Source organism: Budorcas taxicolor, chromosome 15 (assembly GCF_023091745.1).
Source record: "Budorcas taxicolor isolate Tak-1 chromosome 15, Takin1.1, whole genome shotgun sequence".
NCBI classification, from domain to species: Eukaryota; Metazoa; Chordata; class Mammalia; order Artiodactyla; family Bovidae; genus Budorcas; species Budorcas taxicolor.
Window position 1 is genome coordinate 78,800,100 of NC_068924.1, and position 25,039 is coordinate 78,825,138.

Below are 25,039 nucleotides of genomic sequence, written 5' to 3' on the forward strand. Positions count from 1 at the left end.
TCAGGCCGCGCTTCCGGCGTGAAGGCCCCCGCCGCAGGCGGCGCCGGGAAATCCGCCACCATAGAGAGGGAGCGGCTGGCTCCGGCCGAAGGCGAGGGAGTCCTCCAGGTGCTAGAGAGGACTGCAGGGTACCACAGAGGCTGCGGCGGGGCGTAGAGCGCCCGCAGCAGGTAGCGTTAGGGTCCCTAGCGGGGATGGCGGAGCGGCTTGAGTTTATGGGTTCTGTCGGAGCGGGCAGGGGTACCGAGCTCGGTGAACCTCACCCTCCGCGGAGGTCGGAGTGCAGGTCTGGTGCAGAGAAGGAAGGACGTCCTCAAACTGCAGCTCTTAGATGCATGTAACCCCACCTGGGCCGCCTAAAATCACCCCAGTGTCCAGGGCCCACTTCGCACCAAATAAATCAGAATCCCTGGGGCTAGGACCCAGGCATCAGTAAGTCGTGGGAGTGTGTAATTTCCTCGGTTCTGTCTCGTCACAGCAAGAATTTGAAGCGACAGAGGTTAAAACCCTTGGATAGCTCCGTGTTACAGCGCTGTTGTATTTAGAAAATAAAGCCAACCCAAACGGCGGGAAAAGGGGGGAGAGAGCGCCCTGGCCCTTGGGCCCCTGTTTGTGTGTGTTTTTCCTCCCCTGGGCCTGCCCTGTGTAAATTGGGCTCACCAGGAGTGCTGTTGGTGCTACCTGAGGTCCTCTGGTCCTCGAACCTTCCTTTGTTCTATTTTCTTGGGCTTTTCCATTCCTTGTCTTTTAGCCACCACCATCCTGGGCTCCTTTTTCCTATTCTAACTACTTAACAGGTCCATTGTAGAATTCCCCTGCGATTCCCCTGTGCAGGCAGGTTTGAGAGCCAGAGTTCAAGAGGGCTTTCCGATGAATACAGCTGTGAGGAGATCCCTGAATTGTCTCTGGGGTTGCAGAGACCAGCGAGGCGCCTTCTTATAGAAAGAGGAGTCCAGTATACAGTATGTTTTATTCAGTTTCTGTTAGACCCCCCCCCCCCCCCCCCAATCACAGACAACTACCCAATCTGATCACACAGACCACAGCCTTGTCTAAATGAAACTAAGCCATGCCCTGTGGGGCCACCCAAGACGGATGGGTCATGGTGGAGAGGTCTGACAGAATGTGGTCCACTGAAGAAGGGAATGGCAAACCACTTCAGTATTCTTGCCTTGAGAACCCCATGAACCGTATGAAAAGACAAAAAGAGGACACTGAAAGATGAACTCTCAAGGTCAGTAGGTACCCAGTATGCTACTGGAGATCAGTGGAGAAATAACTCCAGAGAGAATGAAGAGATGGAGCCAAAGCAAAAGCAACACCCAATTGTGGATAGGACTGGTTATAGAAGTAAGGTTTGATGCTGTAAAGGGCAATATTGCATAAGAACCTGGAATGTTATGTCCATGAATCAAGGCAAATTGGAAGTGGTCAAACAGATGACAAGAGTGAACGTCAACATTTTAGGAATCAGCGAACTTAAATGGACTGGAATAGGTGAATTTAACTCAGATGACCATGATATCTACTACTGTGGGCAGGAATCCCTTAGAAGAAATGGAGTAGCCATCATAGTCAACAAAAGAGTCCAAAATGCAGTACTTAGATGCAATCTCAAAAACGACAGAATGATCTCTGTTCGTTTCCAAGGCAAACAATTCAATATCACAGTAATCCAAGTCTATGCCTCAAAAAGTAACACTGAAGAAGCTGGAGTTAAACAGTTCTATGAAGACCTACAAGACCTTCTAGAGCTAACACCCACAAAAGATGTCGTTTTCATTATAGGGGACTGGAATGCAAAAGTAGGAAGTTAAGAATCACCTGGAATAACAGGCAAATTTGTCCTTGGAGTACAGAATGAAGCAGGGCAAAGGCTAATAGACTTTTGCCAAGAGAATGCACTGGTTATAGCAAACACCCTCTTCCAACAACACAAGAGAAGACTCTACACATGGACATCACCAGATGGTTGACACCAAAATCAGATTGATTATATTCTTTGCAGCCAAAAATGGAGAAGCTCTATACAGTCAGCAAAAACAAGACCAGGAGCTGACTGTGGCTCAGATCATGAACTCCTTATTGCCAAATTCAGACTTAAATTGAAGAAAGTGGAGAAAACCACTAGACCATTCAGGTATGACCTAAATCAAATCCCTTATGATTATACAGTGGAAGTGAGAAATAGATTTAAGGGCCTAGATCTGATAGATAGAGTGCCTGATGAACTATGGACGGAGGCTCATGACATTGTACAGGAGACAGGAATCAAGACCATCCCCAAGAAGAAGAAATGCAAAAAAGCAAAATGGCTGTCTGAGAAGGCCTTCCAAATAGCTGTGAAAAGAAGGAAAGCAAAAAGCAAAGAAGAAAAGGAAAGATATACCCATTTGAATGCAGAGTTCCAAAGAATAGCAAGGAGAGATAAGAAAGCCTTCCTCAGCAATCAATGCAAAGAAACAGAGGAAAACAATAGAATGGGAAAGACTAGAGATCGCTTCAAGAAAATTAGAGATACCAAGGGAACATTTCATGCAAAGATGGGCTCGATAAAGGACAGAAATGGTATGGACCTAACAGAAGGAGAAGATATTAAGAAGAGGTGGCAAGAATACACAGAAGAACTATACAAAAAAGATCTTCACGACCCAGATAACCACGATGGTGTGATCACTCACCTAGAGCCAGACATCCTGGAATTCGAAGTCAAGTGGGCCTTAGGAAGCATCACTACGAACAAAGCTAGTGGAGGTGATGAATTCCAGTTGAGCTATTTCAAATCCTAAAAGATGATGCTGTGAAAGTGCTGCACCAATATGCCAGCAAATTTGGAAAACACAGCAGTGGCCACAGGACTGGAAAAGGTCAGTTTTCATTCCAATCCCAAAGAAAGGCAATGACAAAGAATGCTCAAACTACCGCACAACTGCACTCATCTCATACGCTAGTAAAGTAATGCTTAAAATTTTCCAAGCCAGGCTTCAGCAATACGTGAACCGTGAACTTCCAGAGGTTTAAGCTGGTTTTAGAAAAGGCAGAGGAACCAGAGATCAAATTGCCAACATCCGCTGGATCGTGGAAAAAGCAAGAGAGTTCCAGGAAAACATCTCTTTCTGCTTTATTGACTGTGCCAAAGCCTTTGACTGTGTGGATCACAATAAACTGTGGAAAATTCTTCAAGAGATGGGAATACCAGACCACATGATCTGCCTCTTGAGAAATCTGTATGCAGGTCAGGAAGCAACAGTTAGAACTGGACATGGAAAAACAGACTGGTTCCAAATAGGAAAAGGAGTACATCAAGGCTGTATATTATCACCCTGCTTATTTAACTTATGTGCAGAGAACATCATGAGAAACGCTGGGCTGGAGGAAGCACAAGCTGGAATCGAGATTGCCAGGGGAAATATCCATGACCTCAGATATGCAGATGACACCGTCCTTATGGCAGAAAATGAAGAACTAAAAAGCCTCTTGATGAAAGTGAAAGAGGAGAGTGGAAAAGTTGGCTTAAAGCTCAACATTCAGAAAACGAAGATCATGGCATCCTGTCCCATCACTTCATGGCAAATAGAGGGGGAAACAGTGGAAACAGTGTCAGACTTTATTTTTCTTGGCTCCAAAATCCCTGCAGATGGTGACTGCAGCCATGAAATTAAAAGACACTTACTCTTTGGAAGGAAAGTTATGACCAACCTAGATAGCATATTCAAAAGCAGAGACATTACTTTGCCAACAAAGGTCTGTCTAGTCAAGGCTATGATTTTTCCAGTGGGTATGTATGGATGTGAGAGTTGGACTATAAAGAAAGCTGAGCGCTAAAGAATTGATGCTTTTGAACTGTGGTATTGGAGAAGACTCTTGAGAGTCCCTTGGACTGCAAGGAGATCCAACCAGTCCATCCTAAAGGAGATCAGTCCTGGGTGTTCATCGGAAGCACTGATGTTGAAGCTGAAACTCAAATACTTTGGCCACCTGATGGGAAGAGCTGACTCATTGGAAAAGACCCTGATACTGGGCAAGATTGAGGGCAGGAGCAGAAGGGGACGAAGGAGGATGAAATGGTTGGATGGCATCACCAACTCAAAGAACATGGGTTTGGGTGGACTCTGGGAGTTGGTGACAGACAGGGAGGCCCGGCGTGCTGTGGTTCATGGGGTCGCAAAGAGTCGGACATGACTGAGCGATTGAACTGAACTGAACTAGCTGCCCCGAGCCATCTCTCCATAAAGATGGTTAGGCAGCCATTGCGGCTGTCAGCAGAGCCATGCTAGCATGTCTGGGTGAAGAAGAAGGGCATTTGTGAGTGTGTGTGAGTGTGAAGGGTGTTTGTGAGTGTGTGAGTGTGAAGGGCGTTTGTGAGTGTGTGAGTGTGAAGGGCGTTTGTGAGTGTGTGAGTGTGAAGGGCGTTTGTGAGTGTGTGAGTGTGAAGGGTATTAGTTGCTCAGTCATGTCCAATTCTTGGCTACCCCATGGACTGTAGCCCATCAGGCTCCTCTGTCCATGGGGATTCTCCAGGTAAGAATACTGGAGTACATTGTCATGCCCTCCTTTAGGGGATCTTCCCAACCTAGGGTGAAACCCAGGTCTCCCACCCTGCAGGCAGATTCTTTACCATCTGATCCAGCAGGGAAACACAAGAGTACTGGAGTGGGTAGTGGGTAGACTATGTGCTCTCCAGGGGATCTTCCCAACCCGGGGTCAAATCCAGGGCTCGTGCATTGCAGCAGACTCAGTGTCTGAGCCGCCAGGGAACCAGAGGGTGTGCTTCTCTGCACACCTGTCTCCTGCTCCCCACCCCCCTCCCCCACCCGAAGAAAAAGCCCACCTCAATCCTGGATTTTTCAAGGGACGTCCCAGTAAACGAAATTTAAGGATGCAAGTTAATGATGCAAGGGTGCACTGCCCCCAGGAGAAGGTGGGCCAGACACTTTATACGGTTGGTCACGGTGTACTTCCCTGGGAAAGCCACGATTCTAAATATTGGGTCTCATTACAGCAGTGCTGTAAGGACTCAACCCCTGTGCCAAACCCTGTGCCCTGACACTTAAAGATTGAGGGACAGGACTTCCCTGGAGGCACAGTGGATAAGAATCTGCCTGCCACCGCAGATAGCTCGGGTTCAATTCCTGGTCCAGGAAGATTCCATATGCCTTGGAGCAGACAAGCCCTGAGCCAGGACTATAGAGCCTGAACACCTACAGCAGGTGCTCTCCAGCAAGAGAAGCCACGCAATGAAACCCGCACACCGCGATGGGCAGGAGCCTCCCCACTCTGCAGCTGGAGAGAGCCGCATGCAGCAGCGAAGACCCAGGCAACCAAACATGAACAGATTCTTTAAACAGAGGTACAAAATTCAGACAGTGAAGTGGTAACATGCAGGATCCTAAGCTTAATTTTTAAACAGATATTCATTTTTATAACCATTACCCAGATCAAGATAGAAAATACTTCTGGCACCCTAAAAAGTTATCTCATGTCTCTTCCCAGTCGATTATCTCCTCTCCTGCAGTGAACCTCTATTCTGACTCCTATCAGCATCAGTTAGTTCTGCCTACTCTTGAACTTCATGTAAGTGAAATTATGCATTATTTTCTGTTTGTGCCTCACCTCTTTAGCTCAGCGTAGCATCAGTGAGATTTCAGCCATACCGTCGTGCGTATCTCTTAGCACTTTTCTTTATTGTTGTCCAGTGTTTGACTGTATAAATCAGCCATAATGCATTTATCTGTGCTCCTGTTGATGAACTTGTGGGTTGTTTCCAGTTTGGGCTATTATGATAATACTGCAATGTACATTATTGTACATATGTTATCCCGGTTTTTGCTTTTGAAAACATTATAAATATATGGAATATTAAGAAATTACATGGAAAAGGAGATGGGTTCTTGCAAGAAGAATCTGCTTCCTAGATGGGATTTTTAAAATTAGATTTCATGAATGATTGTGTAACTGTATGATTCCATTTAAATCACATTCTGAAAATGACAAAACTATAGCGATGAGAGAAAGGATTAATGAGGTTGCCTAGGGTCAGAGTTGGTGGCGAGAGGGAGGGAAGCGTGTCTAAGGGAGTAACACACGGCAGATCTTTGTGGGTGAAATGGTTCCGTGTCCTGATTGTGGGTGGAGGTTTTATACAAATCTAAGCTGTCATAATACCATACAAGCCATCATATCAAGGCCAACTTCCTTGTTTTGATATTGCATATAGTTATGTAAGATTCAGCTTTCAGTGGATAAATCTTAAGCAAAATGTAACCTTCAGTTCCCTTTCTGTACTACTTATGTAACTTCCTATAAACCTATAATTATTTCAAAATAAAGTTTTAAAAATCATTACAAAACAAACAGAAAAAATAACGCATCTAATCCATGACAGTTGCTCAGTAACGATAAAGTGTTGTTTTCTTTTTGGAGTTTCATTTATTTGGGCAAAGTTTAAAAGTACGGAAAACGCTTCCTGCGGGAGCCGCCGGGTTGAGAGGAGCGTGGCCTTCTCTCCCCACCATGGCGTGTGCTCGTCCACTGACCCCAGTGTGCTCCGAAAAGGTGGGGGTCCTCTGGCAGAAATGTCACTTTGCCTGCTGTGTTCAAGGCTCCCACAAGACCAGATAGTGTGAACTTGGTTCACACCAACTTGCGCAAAAGCAACAGACAGCCCTCTGCTGCCAGTGGGTCAGCAGGTCATCAAACCGGTGCCGAGTCTCGGGGTACCGGCAGAGCTGTGGCTCGAATTCCCAGGGTTCCAGGAGACGGGACTCCCCGTTCTGGCCAGGGTGCTTCTGGAAATATGTGTCGTGGGGGCCGCCTGTTTGCGCCAACCAGGACCTGACGACACTGGCGCCGCAGAGCCAGTGTAGCGCAGCAGTGATGAGCCATCTCCTCTGCGCCAGCTGCCTTGGCCTCGCCACCGCTGGCCATGCCCAGAGGTCATCGTGCAGAGGAAGCTCCCGAACTTCCTTTGGTGGCTGAAGATAAAGTTGAAGGCTACAAGAAGACCAAGCAGGCTGTTTTGCTTCTGAAGAAACGGAAGGCCTGGAATGATATAAAAAAGGTCTATCCCTCTCAGCGACTGAGAGCTGGCAAAGGCAAAATGAGAAACCGTCGCCGTATCCAGCGCAGGGGACCCAGCCTCATCTATAACGAAGACAATGGTATCATCAGGGCCTTCAGAAACATCCCTGGAATTACTCTGCTTAATGGAAGCAAGCTGAACATTTTGAAACTTGCTCCTGGAGGTCATGTGGGGCGTTTCTGCATTCGGGCTGAAAGCACTCTCGGAAAGTCAGATGAGCTGTGTGGCACTCAGCATCAAGCAGCCTCCCTGAAGAGTAACTACAACCTCCCCATGCACAAGATGCTCAATGCAGACCTCAGCAGACTCGAAAAGCCCAGAAATCCAAAGAGCACTCTGAGCACCACCCAAGAAGATTCATTGCAGGGTCCTGAGAAAGAATGCACTGGAAAACCTGAGGCTCGCTTTGAAGCTGAACCCACACGCCAAGACCATGCGCCGGAATGCCATTCTTCGACAGGCCAAGAACCGCAAAGTCCGCCTGGATAAGGCAGCGGCAGCGCTGGAAGCCAAATCAGATGAGAAGGAGGCTCGGGGCAAGAAGCCTGCAGTGGGAAGAAAGGCCGCAGGGCACCAAGAAACCAGCAGCTGAGAAGCAGCCCGCGGGAAGGAAGGCCGCCCCAGAGGAAAAGGAGGCTGCTGCGCACACGTACACTGGCTTACTCCGTAAGTGCCAGCTCATTTTGGGTAGCTGATTTTGAATAAAGACCTGAACAGACAGGCAAGGAGAAACATGAAAAATAAGTAAGTAAAAGTCCAGAAGAGTGGCGAGCACGGTGTACTGAATTTTCAGATACGAATCACCCATCACCAGGACTTGACAGTTGTCAGCATTTAGCCGTATTTTCTCCATCGAACTGTGTCTCTAACAGATGAAATCTTTTTTCCACAATGCAGCTTTCAGGCCCTTAAAGTTATAGACGTCTTCACGCTAAGTACGGCTGGCAATGAACAACATTGCACCATTCAACCGCTGGTGCCCAAATCGGGCTCTCAGATCATGCCAGGCAGAAGCCCCCAAGTGTTCATTCCATATTTAAGCTAACTAAAGTATTTCTTATCTAATGCCTATCTGGTGAGCACCCCCTCTGACCCAGGCAATTTGCTGGGCCCCGGGCATATAGCCTTGAGCAGGAAGGTAGAGCCTACCTACTGGAGCTTAGAGTCCAGAGAGAAACTCCAGCGACACATGAATAAAGTGACTTTGGAGTTCAAGAAATATACAAGAAGGAAATAAACTACGCGGAGATGACGGAGAGGAACTCAAGGTCACGGGAGGCCTCCAGGAGGAAATGAAATTTGAGAACAGAAGACAGTCTTGCAAAGAGCAGGGGGGAAAGGTGGTAGTCCTGAGTACAGAAAGCAATCGATTTATTGAAGGAATTAAGGAGGCCAGGACGGCTGAAGTGGGGGGGACGGTGGGGGTGGGTGGCGGGGTGGGGGGATTTCCAGCTTTGTAAGTCACAGCCCCCCTCACCCATTCTCCGAAAGCAGTTCCCTTCTTAGACCACAGGACCCCTGGAGAAGGTAAAGAAAGATGTTCTGTTTTTCGGAGCAAAAATCTCAATTCAGCACAAAAATTTGCTCCGAGCCTACTGTGTCCCGGTCACTTCGGCTCAAAATAGAGCTCGGTTTGTATCAGCGGGACTCGCAAGCCGTCAGCTTGGACCCTCTCCCTTCTCTCTGCCCCTCCCCCACCCCACCCATCGGGGGCCCCCGAGACAGGTCCCGATGGCAGCTGTCCACTCACCCCTCCCTCACCAACCTCCCGCAGCTGCTTTAGTCCGAGGGCGGGTAAAGGGACTGTTTAACAGAGCGTGGAGGGCAGGGAGGTGCAGGACCTGGGCTCTGGGTGGGCAGGGGAGGCCGGACAGCTGGCGACCATGCTCCACAGGGGCCTTGGGGGCCACCCAGGCCGGGCGAGGACACGGGGAAGGAATCGGGCCCAGGGTGGATGCGGGCCCGGGCAGGCGGGAGGGCCCGGCAGTGATTGAAAGGTGCCACCTGTCAGCGCTCCACGGGAAACCCGAGCCTCCCCGTCCAGGGGGAGTGTTGTACCAACAGGGTAGTAAACAATGCTAGTCCGTGGCCCCGCGCCCTTGCAGTGGAGGGGTTGGGGGAAAGGTGGGGGGAAGGTGGGGGCTAGAAGCCCGGGGGCTTAAAGACAGCCCGGGAGAGACACCGCTCAGCTCGAGGAAGGAGACGGCTCCAGGACCCCAGACAGAGACCCTGCAGGTAGGCGAAGCCCTGCGCCCCTTTCCAAGCAGCCCCTCCGTCTGCCGACCCCTCTGCCCACCTCCAAGCGCAGGAGCCTCTGAGCAGCAGCCCCGGTTGGAGAAACCCTCTCTGACTCTCTCCATCACTATGCCAACTCTTTTGCGCTCCCGTCTCTTCTGTCCTGATGGGCAGAGAGGGCCTCGGAGACTTCCGAGTCCAGCTGGGGTGGGAGGCGGCATCTCTGAGCAGCTGAGGGGGCATCTCCGAGGGATGTGGCTGGCTGGAGGACCACCGGAAGACAGACCGAGCGGCAGAGGTTGTGGAGGTGTCAGCAGAGCCTCCCAGCACCGTCTCCACTACGTGGGGCTTGGAACTCGGGCTCCCGGCTGCTTTGCCTTCCCGTCTGCCAAGGCAAACAGGAAGAGACGGAAGCTGCCCCAGCGGGCACAAAGCCGGGGCAGAATGAAGGCCTCCCGGGCAGGGCAGGCGGACGGAGGCTACCGCGCGCTTGGAAGCGAGAGCCGACCTCCTCAGCCACATCTGACGGCCCTCCTGGGGCCCCCCTCACCCTGGCCGAGCACCTTCCACGGGACCCTGGCTGAGGAGCCAAGGGGGGCAGCATCTCCGGCAGAAGCTCTGGGATGGTCGTCAGGAGACCAGGGTTCTACATACAGTTTGGCCATTTAATTGTCCTAAGCACCACTATAGTCAAGGGATTTCCACTCCTCGATCCTCAAATCCCTCCATCTGTAAAACGGGGCCAATAACGCCTATTCCGAGGGGTTAGAGTGAGGAAGCGGGGAGGTATAGGAGGGCGCCCGCGGTGCAAGCTGCAGAATTGTTAGTGCTGGAGTGTGTGTGTGTGTTAGTCATGCCTGACGCTTTGTGACCCCGTGGACTGTAGCCCACCAGGCTCCTCTGTCCATGGGATTTTCCAGGCAAGAATACTGGAGTGGGTTGCTGTTCCCTTCTCCAGGGGATCTTCCTGACCCAGGGATCAAACCCAGGTCTCCTGCCCCGCAGGCAGATTCCTTTCCATCTGAGCCACAGGGAAGCCACTGCTGGGGTGGGTGGTGTTATCCCAGCAGCTCAGTGTTCTGTGTTTCTGCACTTCTTGGCTATTTCCGACAGGCCTGAGGGTAGAGCTGAGGTGAGAAACACGCAGGATGGCTGAGGGGTGTGTGTGTGTGTGTGTGTGTGTGTGTGTGTACACGCCTGCCCTTCCCCTCCACAGTGCTGTGTGTGTGACATGTGGATGTAGGGTAAGACGGCTGCAGGGCTCAGCTATGCCTTAGCTTATCACTGCCACACTTTGAGGCATAAAAACGGCTCATCATCTTACCGGTGTTCAGTTCTTTTGCCTTGTCTTACCAACTAAATGCCCTCCTGGCTGAGTCAGGACCTTAATCTGGCCCAGGGCAGGGCAGGAGCCAACCTACGCCACACAAGCTGATGTATGCCGAGTCCTCCTTCCGTGCCAGGAGCACCCCCATTTATGCTCTATGCATTGGCTTTCTTAACCCTCCACCATCCCTATGAGCTGAGACCTATTTTTATCTCCAGAACTCAAAACCCAGGCAGGGTAACAAGCTTGCTCAAGGTCGCAGTGGGAGCTGGGAATCCCCTCACAGGAAGCTGAAGAATCAGTGATGTTCACCACCTTCCAAACGAGCGCAAGGCAGGGATGGGGCGTGTGGACCATCTAGGCCCGTGTTCACTGTAGTTTCTCTGCTGGAGGTGGCATTGCTCAAGAGGGCGGTAGAGGCGCCCCAGCGTTGCTGTTCAGCCGTTCAGTCGTGTCCATCTCTCTGCAACCCCGTGGACTGCAGCACGCCAGGCCTCCCTGTCCTTCACCATCTCCCGGAGTTTACTCAAAATCATGTCCATTGAGTCAGTGATGCCATCCAACCATCTCATCCTCTGTCATCCCCTTCTCCTCCCGCCCCTCAGTCTTCCCCAGTATCAGGGTCTTTTCCAATGAGTCAGCTCTTCACATCAGGTGGCCAAAGTATTGGAGCTTCAGCTTGAGCATCAGTCCTTCCAATGAACAGCCAGGACTGATTTCCTTTAGGATGGACTGGTTGGATCTCCTTGCAGTCCAAGGGACTCTCAAACGTCTTCTCCAACACCACAGTTCAAAAGCATCAGTTCCTCGGTACTCAGCCTTCTTTGTGGTTCAACTCTCACATCTGTACCAGGGAAGCCTGTGGAAACTAGGGCCTCCTAAGACATTAATAGGGCTTCCCAGGTGGTGCCAGTGGTGAAGAACCCGCCTGCCCACGCAGGAGACGAAAGAGACTCGGGGCAGAGACTACCTCAGGGTAGATAAAGAAAAATGGAAAGAAAGCTCGAAAAAGAAAACCCAAGGCCAAATATGTTTGGAGAAAAATGAGTTAAAGGAAGCTAAACAAAGTTAAGATTTCTTTACCATGGGGTATCTGGACTCTAAGTGCTAACGAAGCTGTAAGACTCTAAAACGGTTAAGAGTAGGCTGTTTCTGGAACAATCTTAGCCAGTGAACACCCTCCTGTACCCGACGCATCCTTCATTAATGTCTTGTTCTCTCACTCGGTCGTGTCCGACTCTGTGACCCCATGGACTGCAGCCCACCAGGCTCCTCCGCCTATGGAATTTTCCAGGCAAGAATACTGCAGTGGGGTGCCAGTTCCTTCTCCAGGGGATCTTCCAGACCCAGGGATCGAACCCGAGTCTCTTTTGCCTCCTGCCTGGGCAGGCGGGTTCTTTACCACTGGCACCACCTGGAAAGCCCTATTAATGTCTTAGGAGGCCCTAGTTTTCCACAGGCTTCCCTGGTAGCTCAGGGGGTAAAGAATCCACCCATAATGCCGCAGACCCCAGTTCAATTTCCTGCATCAGGAAGATCCCCTGGAGGAGAGAATGGCTGCCCACTCCAGTATTCTTGGGCTTCCCTGGTGGCTCAGCTGGTGAAGAATCCTCCTGTAAGGTGGGAGACCTGGGTTTGACCCCTGGGTTGGGAGGATTCCCTGGAGAAGGGTTAGGCTACCCACTCCAGTATTCTTGAGCTTCCCTGGTGGCTCAGCTGGTAAAGAGTCCGCCTGCAATGCGGGAGACCTGGGTTGGGAAGATCCCCTGGAGGAGGGCGTGGCAACCCACTCCAGTATTTTTGCCTGGAGAATCCCCACGGACAGGAGCCTGGTGGGTTACAGTCCATGGGGTTGCAAAGAGTCAGACACGACTGAGCGACTGAGCAGAGCACGGTTTTCCACAGAACACAGTTTGCCAACTTGGTCCAGACCAGCCCCGTCTGTGTTGGAAGTGAAGACTCTCCAGAGAAGCAAGGAGCCTCACTCCGGTCCCAGGCTCGGGGCTGAGGTCAGGGCAAGCTCCTAGCTCCCTGCCGATGGGCATTCCATCTCCCGGCTTTATTGATTTCCCTCCAGCTTTAATTCACTGCCAGAGCTGTGAACGATGGGCTGTAACGGGAGCGATGGAATTGAAGGGCAGCGTGAGCATCTTTGAAAATCCCAGCCCGCTTCCTGGGGAAACTGTGGGAGACTGAACCAGGGACCCCCAGGACCCGAATGGCTAGCAGGAACAGGGCCCTGGCCCTCGTATGCCTGTCTTCCTGCCTCTGTCCCAACTGCCCAGGTGCCGGGGTACTGTACCCAGAGTGACGGCCCTGCAGGGGGCAGGAGGTATTTTTAGCCAGTGACAGCAACATCTGCTTCTTTTACTGCCTGAGTCATGCCCTGAACATTATTCGGGGATTATTTTCTCGTAAACAGACCCCCCCAAGAAGGGCAGAAGGAGCTGGCTCTGTCCCCCCACCCAGCTATTTTCGTAGCTGGGACAGCACAACCATCCCTCAGTGTCAGTGGGGAAGCAGTCCCAGCCTCTCTGGTGGACACTAAGATCTGCAGATGCTCTTGTCTCTCACATGAAACGGGGCAGCGTCTGCTTATAACCTACATGGTCCTTCCTGATACTGTAAGTCAGCTCGAGATTGCTTGTAATACCCAGTACAATGAAAATGTTATGTAAACAATTGTTAATGACAGTGTAAATGCTACATAAGTAGCTGGAGCGGCTGCAGATTCAAGTTTTGCCTTTTGGAATTTTCTGGATTTTTTTTCCAAATATTTTCCATCTGAGGTTGATTCAATCCACTGAGCCCGAGGACATGAAGGCTGACTGTATATACAGTGCTTGAGGAGGAAACCTCACATTGAAGCAGCACGCACTCCGTTTCCTCCCACCCCCGGCAGCTGGAGGATCAGACTTCCCTGCGGAGGTTAATCAGGGAGAGCACATATCTGTTCTTCACCAAAGGGAACTCTGCCAGGCCCAGGGCCAGCTCTTCAGAGACTCACACATAGCCTGGCAGAGACCCAGACCCCATGCAGGCCCAGGGCTCCCCAAATCTCAGGCATCCTTACGCCATCTCTGCGGCTTAGGTATCTTATATCCTGCTTTCCTGAACATCTTCCTTCGAATTAGCTGATTTTAACTTCAATAAATGCATTTATAAAAGAAACTTTATATCACTATTGGAAATGGAAACTCCACGTCACTGGCCAGAAATAGATCGTAACTGTAAAAATAAATCCAACTGGAATCAAAGCAGTCTTATTTGATTCTATCTAGAGACTCCTGTCTGCTTTGGGCTCTGAGCCTGCGGGCCCTGCGGACAGCTACCTCCATCAACAGAGAGGAGGAACGACCGTCCAGGGATGCGAGTGTCAAACTGTAACCACCTCACTGACTTATTCCAAGAGGGGCCAAATCATTGAAAAGGCATTATGTGACTGTTTTTTTTCTAAGTGTTTTTGTTTATTTATTTGCCTTTAGCTGTGCCTGGTCTCTGCTGCTGTGCCCAGGCTTCCTCTAGTGGCAGCGAGTGGGGGTACCCTTCCCTGCGGTGCCCACAGCTTCTCTTGTGATGGCTCTGGGGCCCCAGAGTGTGGGCTGGGTAGTCGTGGTCCAAGGGCTTAACTGCCCCTCCGCATGTGGAATCTTCTCCTACCAGGCATCAACCCGTGTCCCCTGCATTGGCAGGCGGATTCTTAACCACTGGACCACCAAGTCCTGACCCAGTGTTCTTTAAAGCCCAAGTCACAACCTGCAGAGGACCGTTCCGTGGACATCAAGTAAACAGAGCTGGCCCAACACCCCGTTTCGGGGGAAGTGGTGCCCTCCGCCTTCATTTAACCAGGCGGAAAGAGGGTGTTGGTGTCTCATGTCCAAGCAATGGGGGCCCCGGGACTGAAGTGCAGGCGTCTGGACTCCAGGGCCTTCACCTGGAGAGAGGGGGCATGACCGGGTGTGTCTGTCTTCTCTTTCCAGAGATGGAGCAGAAGGCGGGGAAGGCCTCTGAGGACGGGGCCACTGTCCCCCCAGCCGCGGACGCTCCGGAGACCGCGGGAGGTGGCGGCTCTGCAGAGGACGAGGCCGCAGGCCCCGCTGAGAGTGCCGCCAGAGCAGGGCCGGCAGCGGCGGGACAGCAGGAGCGGGCCCCGGCTGAGGACGGCGCCTCCGCTGAATGCCCGGCAGACGGGCTGGGTGAGGCCGAGGCGGAATCCCAAGGCGAGGCTGAGCTTCAGCAGGAAGACCGGGGGCAGGGAGCGACCACCGCGGCCCCTCGGAAGACCGCCAGGAAAGAGCAGGCCGACTCTGAGCCCGCGGGGGCTGCAGCGGACGGGGAGGGCGCGTCGGCCGCTGGGAAGCGGAGCGCTGATGAGAAAGCGGCCAGGCCCGGGTCTAGGGAGACAGTCGACGTGAGCGGAGAGGCCCGGGCTGAGCCGAAGCAGGCTTCCGGGGCGCAGGAGGCCGAGGCTGGAGGCGGGGAGGCCGAAGGGCCGGGCGAGGCCGCCGCGGCCCCTCAGGAGGAGGGCGGCCAGACGGAGGAGCCCCAGGCTGAAGCCCAGGAGGAGGCCGGTGCGCCAGCGGCCCAGCTGGACTCTCCGAAGGCCGCCGTGGCGGACGCGGCCAAGCCCGAGCCACAGGAGGAGGCGACGGAGGGGGTGGTGAGTGAGGGAGCGGAGAGGAGGGAGGGGGCCCCACGGCGGTCCAGAGCCCCCCCAAGCAAGCCCCTGTCCCGCTTTACTCCTCGGGGAAAGTCCAAGGGCCTGGGTGGGGGCAGGTGGGGGAAGCCGTGCTGGGCCCGGGCTGCCTTCCAGATCTTTCTGAAGCCTCGGGCAGGCACGAGCCCACCCAGTGCGCGTTCGTTCCAGGAGCCAGGCGGTCCTGATGACGAGCAGGACCAGGGTGCAGGGGCAGAGGCTGAGGACGGGGCCGGGGGGCCTCCCAGCTCCCCGGAGGGATGGCCCGAGAGCCCCACGGAGGAGGGCGGCAGCGCCAGCCCAGGTGAGGGGGCGCCTGGAACCCACCTGCTGCAGGGCCTGCCCAGGGGGGTGTGGGGGGGGGGCGTGGCCAGGAGCCCACCTGCTGCAGGGCTCACTGAGGGGCGTGCGGGGGCCCTCAGGAGCCCACCTGCTGCAGGGCTCACTGGGGGGCATGTGGGGCCCTCAGGAGCCCACCTGCTGCAGGGGCCACCCTGGGGGGCATGGGGGGGAGGGGCCAGGAGCCCACCTGCTGTAGGGCCTGCCTGGGGGGCCGCGCCGCAGTCGCCCCGCTTCCCTCCTTCCTGTTCCTCTCCCTCAGAGGGGCTGAGCCCAGACACTGCCGCTTCTGAAGAACCCGGTCCTTCAGCCAGGTAATGTCAAACGCTGGAGCCCCAGCTCCCCTCCACACCACAACCTGCTCCCTTCAAAGCCTGGTGTCCCCTGAGACTGGGCCTCCAGCATCTAGTCTCGAGATATGCCAGGAATATTGCTGCCCCCTAGCTCAGGGCAACCCACTCCAGTGTTCTTGCCTGGAGAATCCCGGGGACGGGGGAGCCTGGTGGACTGCCATCTATGGGGTCGCACAGAGTCAGACACGACTGAAGCGACTTAGCAGCAGTAGCAGCACCTCAGGGCAGAGCCTGGGAAGTGAGAAGAGCTGGAGCGGAGAGCAAAGGGCAGTGGAGCATCCCTGGTTGGCCTCCCACCCAGTGCTGAAGAAGCCTCCTCTCCAGCACCCCTAGGACTCTTCATGGGAGCCCCCAGTCTTGTCTATCTCCGCAGTCTCAGCATCACCAGTCGTGTGTGAGCAGAAAGCCTGAGTCTGGACAGCGACGCTGCCACTTGCTGTCTTAGTTGCTAGGTTGGTCCTGTCTGACTCTTTGGGACTCCATGGACTGTAGCCCACCAGGCGCCTTTGTCCATGGGATTTCCAAGGAAAGAGTACTGGAGTGGGTTTGCCATCTCCTCTTCCAGGGGATCTTCCCGACCCAGGGATGGCACTCAAGTCTCCTGCCTTGGCAGCCGGTTTTTTTTTTTTTTTTTTTTTAACCGCTGAGCCCCCGGGGAAGCCCCACTGTCTGCCCGTGGCTGTATCGCTTCCGCCTTCTCCCCTGGGAAGTGGACACAGTCAGGGTACCTGCCTCAAAGGCTTCTCGTGAGGCTCAGATGACGTCTGTGTATAAAACACTCAGCCTGACGCCTGGGGCCTGAAAGGTGCTGGGTAACACGAGAGCCTTCCTCTTGCCAGGACACAAATTTTGTCTTTAAAAAAGCCTGCCTTTATTTTGAGCTGAAAGTCACCTCCATGTGACCTTCTTAGGGAAAGGTGCCTGGTGAGTGTTCACATTCCCCTTCTTACAGAGGCCTTAGACCCACCTTGTCAGGTACCTATGCCACTATACAGATGAGGAAGCTGGGGCTCAGAGAAGTGACGTGACAGTCCCAAGTTGTTGTTCAGTCACCAAGTCGCACCTAACTCTTTGTGACCCCATGGAAATCAGCACGCCAGGCCTCCCTGTCCATCACCAACTCGTGGAGTTTTCTCAAACTCATGTCCATTGAGTCGGTGATGCCATCCAGCCATCTCATCGTCTGCCGTCCCCTTCTCCTCCTGCCCTCAATCTTTCCCAGCAGCAGGGTCTTTTCCAATGAGTCAGCTCTTCGCATCAGGTGGCCAAAGTATTGGAGTTTCAGCTTCAGCATCAGTCCTCCCAGTGAATATCCAGGGTTGATTTCCTTTAGGATGGACTGGTTTGACAGTCCCATGGCAAGTAAGTCACATGGCAAATAAGAGGCCTAGGCAGGATTGGAACTCAGGTCAGACTTCAGATGTGCGCTAGTTCTAACCTACGCAGTCAGACTGGACTTCACTCTTCCTTCCCAGCGCCTCCCAGTGCTGGGCCTCGAGGCACGTGTGTGAGGCGGGACAGTAGCTCTGTAGCCTCTTGGGCCGGCAGGGACCACTGCCCAGCCAACCTCTTCCCTGCAGAGGCGCGTCCCAGCCCCCCTCACGCTCCTCTGACCATTTCCAAGCAGTGACTCTTCGCCCAGCGATGTGCCCCAGAGCCCCACGGAGCCCCCTCCTTCAGAGGAGAAGAAGAAAGAGAAGGCTCCAGAGCGCAGAGTGTCCGCTCCTACCCGGCCCCGGGGACCCCGAGCTCAGAACCGCAAGGCCATCGTGGACAAGTTCGGGGGGTAGGATTTGGGCAAGGGGCTGGCGGGGCTGAATTGGTGGAAGGGTGGGGCGGGGGAGCAGCCCCAGCCCCAGAGGGACATCTGATGGGTACCCCCCCCCCCGGGAGGACTGCCGTCTGATGGGACCCCCCTTCCCGCCCCGGCGCACAGGGCGGCCGCGGGCCCCACGGCCCTGTTCCGGAACACCAAGGCGGCGGGCGCGGCGGTGGGCGGCGTTCGGAACATGCTGCTGGAGTGGTGCCGCGCCATGACCAGGAACTATGAGGTGCGGGGGCTCCGGCGGGGCTGGGCGCGGGCGACAGTGCCTGGGGGGTCCGGGGGTGCCGGGCGCAGGCCCCTGACGCGGCTCCCGGCCGCCCCGCAGCACGTGGACATCCAGAACTTCTCCTCGAGCTGGGGCAGCGGCATGGCCTTCTGCGCGCTCATCCACAAGTTTTTCCCCGACGCCTTTGACTATGCGGCGCTGGACCCCGCGCAGCGCCGCCACAACTTCACGCTGGCCTTCTCCACCGCAGAGTAAGCCGGGCTGGGGGCGCCGAGCGGCGGGGACCGGGCCGGGGCCCGAGAGGGACGGTCAGGCCGAGCCCGTGGCCACAGCTCCTTGAATCCGACAGAGTTCCTATTCTATTTTATATTATTTTAGTTTTTGGCCCTTCCCCGTTGCATGTGGAATCTTAGTTCCTCACCCAGGGATCAAACCTTCACTCTTGGCGTTGGAGGCACAGAGTCTCAATCACTGGCCCACCAGGAAAGTCCCGTGACTCACACTCTAAAGAGAGAGACAGCAAATACACATACATGCGGAATAAAATGTGAGGGGACAGGCAGACAAAATGCAGGCCGGTGAGAGATAAAGGAGGGGAAGACTGGGAGTTTGCAGAGATCTGGGGCCAGATTCTGACCCTGACTTTTGTTAGCTGTGTGATCTTGGGTAGTCTCCTTTACCTCTCTGAGCCTCTATAGTCTGACCTTTAAAATGGGCATGACATTCGGCAGGGCTGTGATGAGAATTAATAATTAAAGTCCCTATCACAGTGCCTAACCCACGGCAAACATTTCAAAAACAAAAATCCTAGCTGCTGTTCCTGTACTGAAATGAAAGATATCACAATTGATACACATTTTAAAAATTAATTTATTTTTGGCTGCACGGACTTTCTCCAGTTGCGATGAGCAGCAACGACTCTTCTTCATGTGGCGCTCAAGCTTCTCTTGTCCAGACTCTAGGCTCTTGGGCTTCAGCAGTTGTGGCTGGCCCACAGACTTAGTTGCCCGGAGGTATGTGGAATCACCCCAGACCAGGGACTGACCCCATGGTCCCTGCCCTGGTGGGCGGATTCCCAACCACAGGACTGCCAGGGAAGCCCCTGTGATGATACTCGTTATCCGCTGTGGGACCCGGAGGGAGATTTATTGCTGAGGTTCACACAGCTGGGTGCTGGGGCCGCAGAGGGATGGGAAAGGGGTGGACTAGACAGACAGGAGGGGCGTGAGAAGCAGCAGGGCCCAGGGAAGACCCTGAGAGGTGAACGCAAGGCTGCCAGGCGGTGGGGAGCGGAGGCATTCTCCCCACCAAAGCCTCAAAGCCGGACTGGGCCAAAGGCTTCCACCTCTACCCCCAGAGAGACCGGCCGGTCCCACGATGGCCTTGAGGCTCTCCAGGGGCTCATGCCTGGCTCACGCATCCTTTCCTGCCTGGGGGAGGCTTCTGAGCCACCCGGTCTGGGCAGAGGGTGTCATCCACAAGGACAGCTCTGAGGCCTGGGAAGGGACAGCTGAGGGCACTTCTGCAGGCCCAGAGAAGGGAGCAAGTCACTGGGGATGCTGGCAGCATCTTGGTCCGGGAGGCCGAGCCCTCTGAGCGAGTTCAGGCCTGGCCACCAACCCGTGGGGAAGCCTGGGGCAGCCATCCTCCCCTCTCTGGGTCTCCGTGTTCCCATCGGCAAAACCAGTTGGCTGACACTGACCGGTGCTTCTCAGATGGGTCCCCCACCCCACCGGCAGCTTCTTCAAACGAAACAGTAAGTGGATGCCCAACACAGTCAACAGATGTCAGGGTGGCTTTTGTAGGCTGGGAGGGGCTCCCGGGGCACCCCAGATCAGCGTCCAACCCCCCTCCTAGGATGGTCCTGAAGCATGTCTCCTGGGCCCTCAGGCACTGGATGCCTTTGTAGGCTGGGAGGGGCTCCCGGAGCACCCCAGATCAGCATCCAACCCCCCTCCTAAGATGGTCCTGAAGCATGTCTCCTGGGCCCTCGGTCACCAAGGATGCCATCTGAAAACTCCCAGACTTGGTGTTCCAGAAGCGCTTCCCAAGTGGCTCAGTGATTTTTTAAAAAAAACCTGCCTGCCAATGCAGGAGACACCAAAAGACCCGGGTTCAGTCCCTGGGTCGGGAAGATCTCCTGGAGGTGGTGGTTTAGTCTCTAAGTCATGTCAGACTCTTGAGACCCATGGACTATAGCCCGCCAAGCTCCTCTGTCCACGGGATTTTCCAGGCAAGAATACTGGAGTGGATTGTGGTTTCCTTCTCCAGGGGATCTTCTCAACCCAGGGACTGAATCCGGGCCTCCTGCACTGCAGGCAGATTCTTTACTGAAATGGCATCCAGCTCCAGTGTTCTTGCCTGGAGAATCCCATGGACAGAGGAGCCTGGCGGGCTACAGTCCGTGGGGTCACAAAGAGCCAGACTCGACGGAGTACACGTGCACACATGCGGAGTTGGTGCTCCGGAAAGCCCCTTCCGGTTTCACAGTATCCTGCCCTGGGGTGGGGGCAGTGCCCTGGGGTGGGGGTGAAGGGGTCGGGAGCCCCGTGTCCTGCTCTGAGCTCGGAAGCACCTTTAAGGGCCATGACAAGCCACGTGAACCAAGCGTGATCAGATGCCAGGCATCCTGCTAAACGCTTTCCTTGGATTGTCTGATTTGACCATCACAACGATGCTTGTGTGGCTCCCAGCAGGGAGTTACGGGAGGTTGGAGCAGGAGGGCAGTGGCCAACCCGGCCCTGGAAAGGGAAACTCCTGGCTGGGGGTGTGAGCTCTTGGTCACCATCAGAAGGGTGTGTGGCTTGGCCCTGACCAGGCGTCCCTGGCCTGTGGCCACAGGTCATTGTCCTGCAGCTGCCAGGCTGTGCGTGTGTGGCCGTGCCATCAGGGATGCAGGATCTTAGTTCTCTGCCCACGGGAGACCGGGGATCACACGCGCACCCCTGCCAGTGGGGGCTCCAAGCCCTGACCACTGGACCACGCGGGAAGTCCCCCTCCCTCACTCTCTGACCCTCGGCAGCTGACGGAACATCTCCTAGGGCTGGGTATGAAGATGAAGAGTGCAAAGTAAGGGGCCCCAGCGCTGGGCCCCTGGGGGCTTGATTAGTGAGCTGCTGGAGGAGCCCGCCCCGGCTCCCCAGGCCCAGTGGGAATGAAGCGTCCACCTCTCCTGGGTGGAAACCGCACCTCGACCCACACCCAGAAGCTGACAGCACGGCGTCAGTTGCGGGGAGCTTGTCCCGGGCCTCGAAGCCCTTCAGTCCGTGCTCCTCACCTGCCCCCAGGTCCATCTGGCTTGGCTGTTAGTCCAGCTGACTCAGCTCTGAGAGGATGCCCTCCGGGACCCTGGTGGCCCGCTCGCTGGCACCCTGTGCAGTTGGGCGTCCGGCCAGGTGTGTCCGGCAGGCCCGCAGTGGAGTCCCAGCTGAACTGCTCGCTTTGGGCAAACCACCAAGATGCTGAGAGTCTCCGGCTCCCCTTCTGCCGGTTGAACACAGAGGACTGGAGTGAATGAGAGCATTCAGGAGAAGGCATTCAGAAGCTCCCTGCTGGCCTAGTGGCTCGGATTCCAGGCTTTGACTGCCCTGGGCTGGGCCGGGTCAGTCCCTGTCAGGGAGCTGAGATCCTGTAAGCTGTGCAGCGTGGCCAAAAAAAAAAAAGAGGGGAGAGGGAAACACTTGATAAGGCTCCCGGCACGTGGTGGCAAGGCCCCAACAGTGCTTAGATCAGATGGTTGGCCTTGGCGAGGCCAGGAGTAGCCCGTGCTCCCAAAGAGCAGCTGGGAAGTTAGGGAAACAGGACTTGCTGCTAAGTTCCATGCAATTGCTCAAGCACTCCTGCCTCAGGACATTTGCACCTGCTGTTTTCTGGAACCCCCTTCTTGCAAACATGTACCCGATGTACTTTCCTGAGCTTAAAATTACTCTTTAAGAGAACTTCTATTAAAAATCCCTTAGGGGAACTCTGGGCTTCCCTGGTGGCTCAGATGGTAAAGAGTCTGCCTGCAGTGTGGGAGACCTGGGTTCGATCCCTGGATCGGGAAGATCCCCTGGAGAAGGAAATGGCAACCCACTCCAGTATTCTTGTCTGGAAAATCCCGTGGATGGAGGAGCCTGGTCAGCTACAGCCCATGGGGTCGGAAAGATTTGGACACGACTGAGCGACTTGTTTCTCTCTCTCTTTTCGGGGAACTCCCTGGTCCAGTGGTTAGGACTCTGCGCGCTCACTGCCGAGGGCCCAGGTTCAGTTCTCGGTGAGGGAACTAAAATCCCAGAAGCTGTGAGGCACTGACAATAAATAAATAAATAAATGCCACCACCAACATAGTACAAAAGCAAATCCCCCTGAACACAAACATGTCCTGTCCTTCCCTGCCTTATTTTTCTCTGTAGCATCTCTCGTCCTCTGACGTACCGTCAATTTCTGTTTGACGACTGCCTGTGTTCTGCCACGAGAACGTTGATGAGAATGGGGGGTTCTTATTCTGTTCAGTGTTGAACTCCCCGGAAGAACGCCTAGCACGTGGCGCCCCTCCGTGCATGCACAGAGCCTGGCTGAGGCGGAGAGTTGAGGCTGCAAAGCCCACACTGCAGCCAGGATTAGCGTTCTGTGTTGTTCACTCCTCCTGCGGGGCCTGTCCTTCCAGAGGACGGACACAGGTGCACACAGACGGGTGGATTACCGCGGAACCCCAGACCGGAGGGCCCCGCTCCCACGTGACGACACGTGGGGCAGAAACACACAGGTTTTGGAACCAAGCCATGCTGAGTCTGAGTCTTGACTCCGCTGGGCCTCAGCTGTCTCACCTGTACAATGGGATAGTTGTGCCAGACGAAGTCCCAGCGCTGCCGCACACAGTCCTGCGGGCTTCATCCTTGGGGGGCTGCCCCACCCCGTCCCTTAGACCCCCACCTCTTTCCCTGTCGGCTCTCTGAACCCCACCTCTCACCCCTCCCCGTCTGCCCCTCAGGAAACTGGCCGACTGCGCGCAGCTGCTGGAGGTGGACGACATGGTGCGGCTGGCGGTGCCCGACTCCAAGTGCGTCTACACCTACATCCAGGAGCTGTACCGCAGCCTCGTGCAGAAGGGGCTGGTGAAGACCAAGAAGAAATGAGGGGCTGGCCGGTGCTGGCCCGGAGGCCCCCTTCAGCTCCACGGAGGCGGCGGCCCCAGTCTTAACTGCATTAAAGGCTCTTTTGTAAAATCCCGTCTGGCTCCCCGGGGCTCCCTCCCTACCCCGCCGGGGACCTCTCTCACTCTGGGATAAGCAGCCCCGGCTGCCCGCTTTCCTCACCTGAGGTGAGTTTCTCAACAACCGTGACAGGCATCTGTGCCAAGAAGCTGTGTGTCCCTGGGCAGTGAGCAAAGCTCTCTGAGCTTCAGCTCGCCATCTGAACGGGGATAATAGCAGCTCAAAATCCCGCAGGTGCTGTGAAGGTTAAATGGGATTACGTAGACAGTATCACTGGCCCAGTGGTCATGATTTTGAGCAAACTCTGGGAGACAGTGGGGGACGGAGGAGCCTGGCGTGCTGCAGTCCATGGGGTCAAAGAGAGTCAGACGGGACTTAGCAATCTAGCGACTAACAACGACAACAAAGGACAAAAGGCCTGGCCTGGGGCCTGCCACATATACGTTCCCTAAGGAGGCCTGGCGTGCTGCGATTCATGGGGTCGCAGAGCGTCGGACACGACTGAGCGACTGAACTGAACTGAAGCAGTGGCCCAAAGTAACGACATCCTCACGTTTCCAGCCACGGGTGGCACTTTCCCACGTTTTCCCCTCTTTCCACACTTCTCCTACATTAGGGGATTCCAGGACAGGGACTGGAGGAGAAGATTCTCTAGAACCCTCACTCAGACTCGGTTCGTGGGGCCTGGAGGTGATTTCTTTGACCCTAAGATACTCCATGTTCTGTCTCTGAAGGGCCAGTGGTTGAGGATTTCCCTGGCAGTCCAGTAGTTAAGAACCCACACTTCTACTGCAGGGGGCATGCATTCAATCCCAAGTCAGGGGACTAATATCCTGCATGCTGTGTGGTGCAGCCAAAAAAGGAAAAAAAAAATGCCAGTGGCTTTGGAAGCTCCTCCAGAAGCTCCTCCTTTGTGCCAAGATAATCCCTGAACTCTGGCTGAGGTTTTGTTTCTGTTTTCCACTGCTCACTAGAGATGAGCCCTAGAGCTGAGTACGCTGCTGCAGCTGCTTGCTTAGTTATTTCTGTCGCGCCCGACTCAGTGCGACCCCGTGGACTGCAGCCCGCCAGGCTCCTCTGTCCATGGGATTCTCCAGGCAAGGATACTGGAGTGGGTTGCCATGCCCTCCTCCAGCGAGACCTCCTGCCTTGCAGGCAGATTCTTTACCGCTGAGCCACCAGGGAAGCCCAGAGCTGACTCTAATTTCCTAACAATCCTGTCTGGCTTTATCAGCCGTTGGGAGCATGTGCGCTGATGAGAGCGGCTCAGGAGAAACACAGAAATGAAAGCCGCCAGCTCGGCACTGTGGCAGAGGTGCGGACTCCGCCCAGGTCAGCGGAGGGGATGTGGCAACCCACTGGAGGGCTCGGTTAGCCTTGGTTGCCTGCTGTATAAAACAGGGGGCGTTACTCCTGTGGGTGGGTCGACGACCCCTCTGGCTGAGGGTGGCCGGGTCCCTCACAGCCAGCTTTCCCCACAGTGCTTGGGGTCACACAAGGATCCGTGCCCCGCGAGCCCTCCGTTGATCCGGAAGCAAGCATCTTTCATTCGACTGCAGCTAAACAAGCCTCCTCCTGATAAACCACTTGCCCCCTCAGTGAACGCTCAGGGGTGGACCCTTGCGTTGAACAGCTGAGCAAACTCACGGTCTCCATGGCTCCCCCTGGACTCAAGCTGGAAGGGAAACCCCTCCCGGCGTAAAGCCTGACGCTAGGAACCGGCCACCAAACCGGACAGCAGTGGTTTAAAAACCATGGAGTC

At 54.7% G+C, this 25,039-nt stretch overlaps 1 protein-coding gene and 1 pseudogene across 2 annotated transcripts; both read left to right on the forward strand.

Annotated features, from left to right (window-relative positions):
- Positions 1-6,513: 6,513 nt before the first annotated feature.
- LOC128059987 (60S ribosomal protein L4-like) lies at positions 6,514-7,776 on the forward strand (annotated as a pseudogene).
- A 1,409-nt stretch (positions 7,777-9,185) lies between these two features.
- On the forward strand, positions 9,186-23,292 carry SMTNL1 (smoothelin like 1). 2 transcript variants are annotated; one of them, XM_052653015.1, is made up of 8 exons: positions 9,186-9,316; positions 14,624-15,303; positions 15,511-15,643; positions 15,941-15,992; positions 17,656-17,817; positions 17,968-18,082; positions 18,182-18,333; positions 23,055-23,292. In XM_052653015.1, exons 2-8 carry the CDS (start codon positions 14,626-14,628, stop codon positions 23,197-23,199), a joined length of 1,437 nt encoding a protein of 478 aa, XP_052508975.1. In that variant the 5' UTR covers positions 9,186-9,316; positions 14,624-14,625; the 3' UTR covers positions 23,200-23,292. The 2 variants fall into 2 exon arrangements, with proteins under 2 accessions (XP_052508975.1, XP_052508976.1); XM_052653016.1 differs by having other exon boundaries at positions 17,659-17,817.
- Positions 23,293-25,039: the final 1,747 nt, after the last annotated feature.

Bases quoted from the DNA above. Each gene is read 5' to 3' on its own strand.
- SMTNL1 (XM_052653015.1), top strand. From the start codon at position 14,626: ATGGAGCAGAAGGCGGGGAAGGCCTCTGAGGACGGGGCCACTGTCCCC. The intron at 17,818-17,967 runs GTAGGATTTGGG...CCCGGCGCACAG, and splicing joins ATCGTGGACAAGTTCGGGGG to GGCGGCCGCGGGCCCCACGG. The intron at 18,334-23,054 runs GTAAGCCGGGCT...TCTGCCCCTCAG, and splicing joins CTGGCCTTCTCCACCGCAGA to GAAACTGGCCGACTGCGCGC.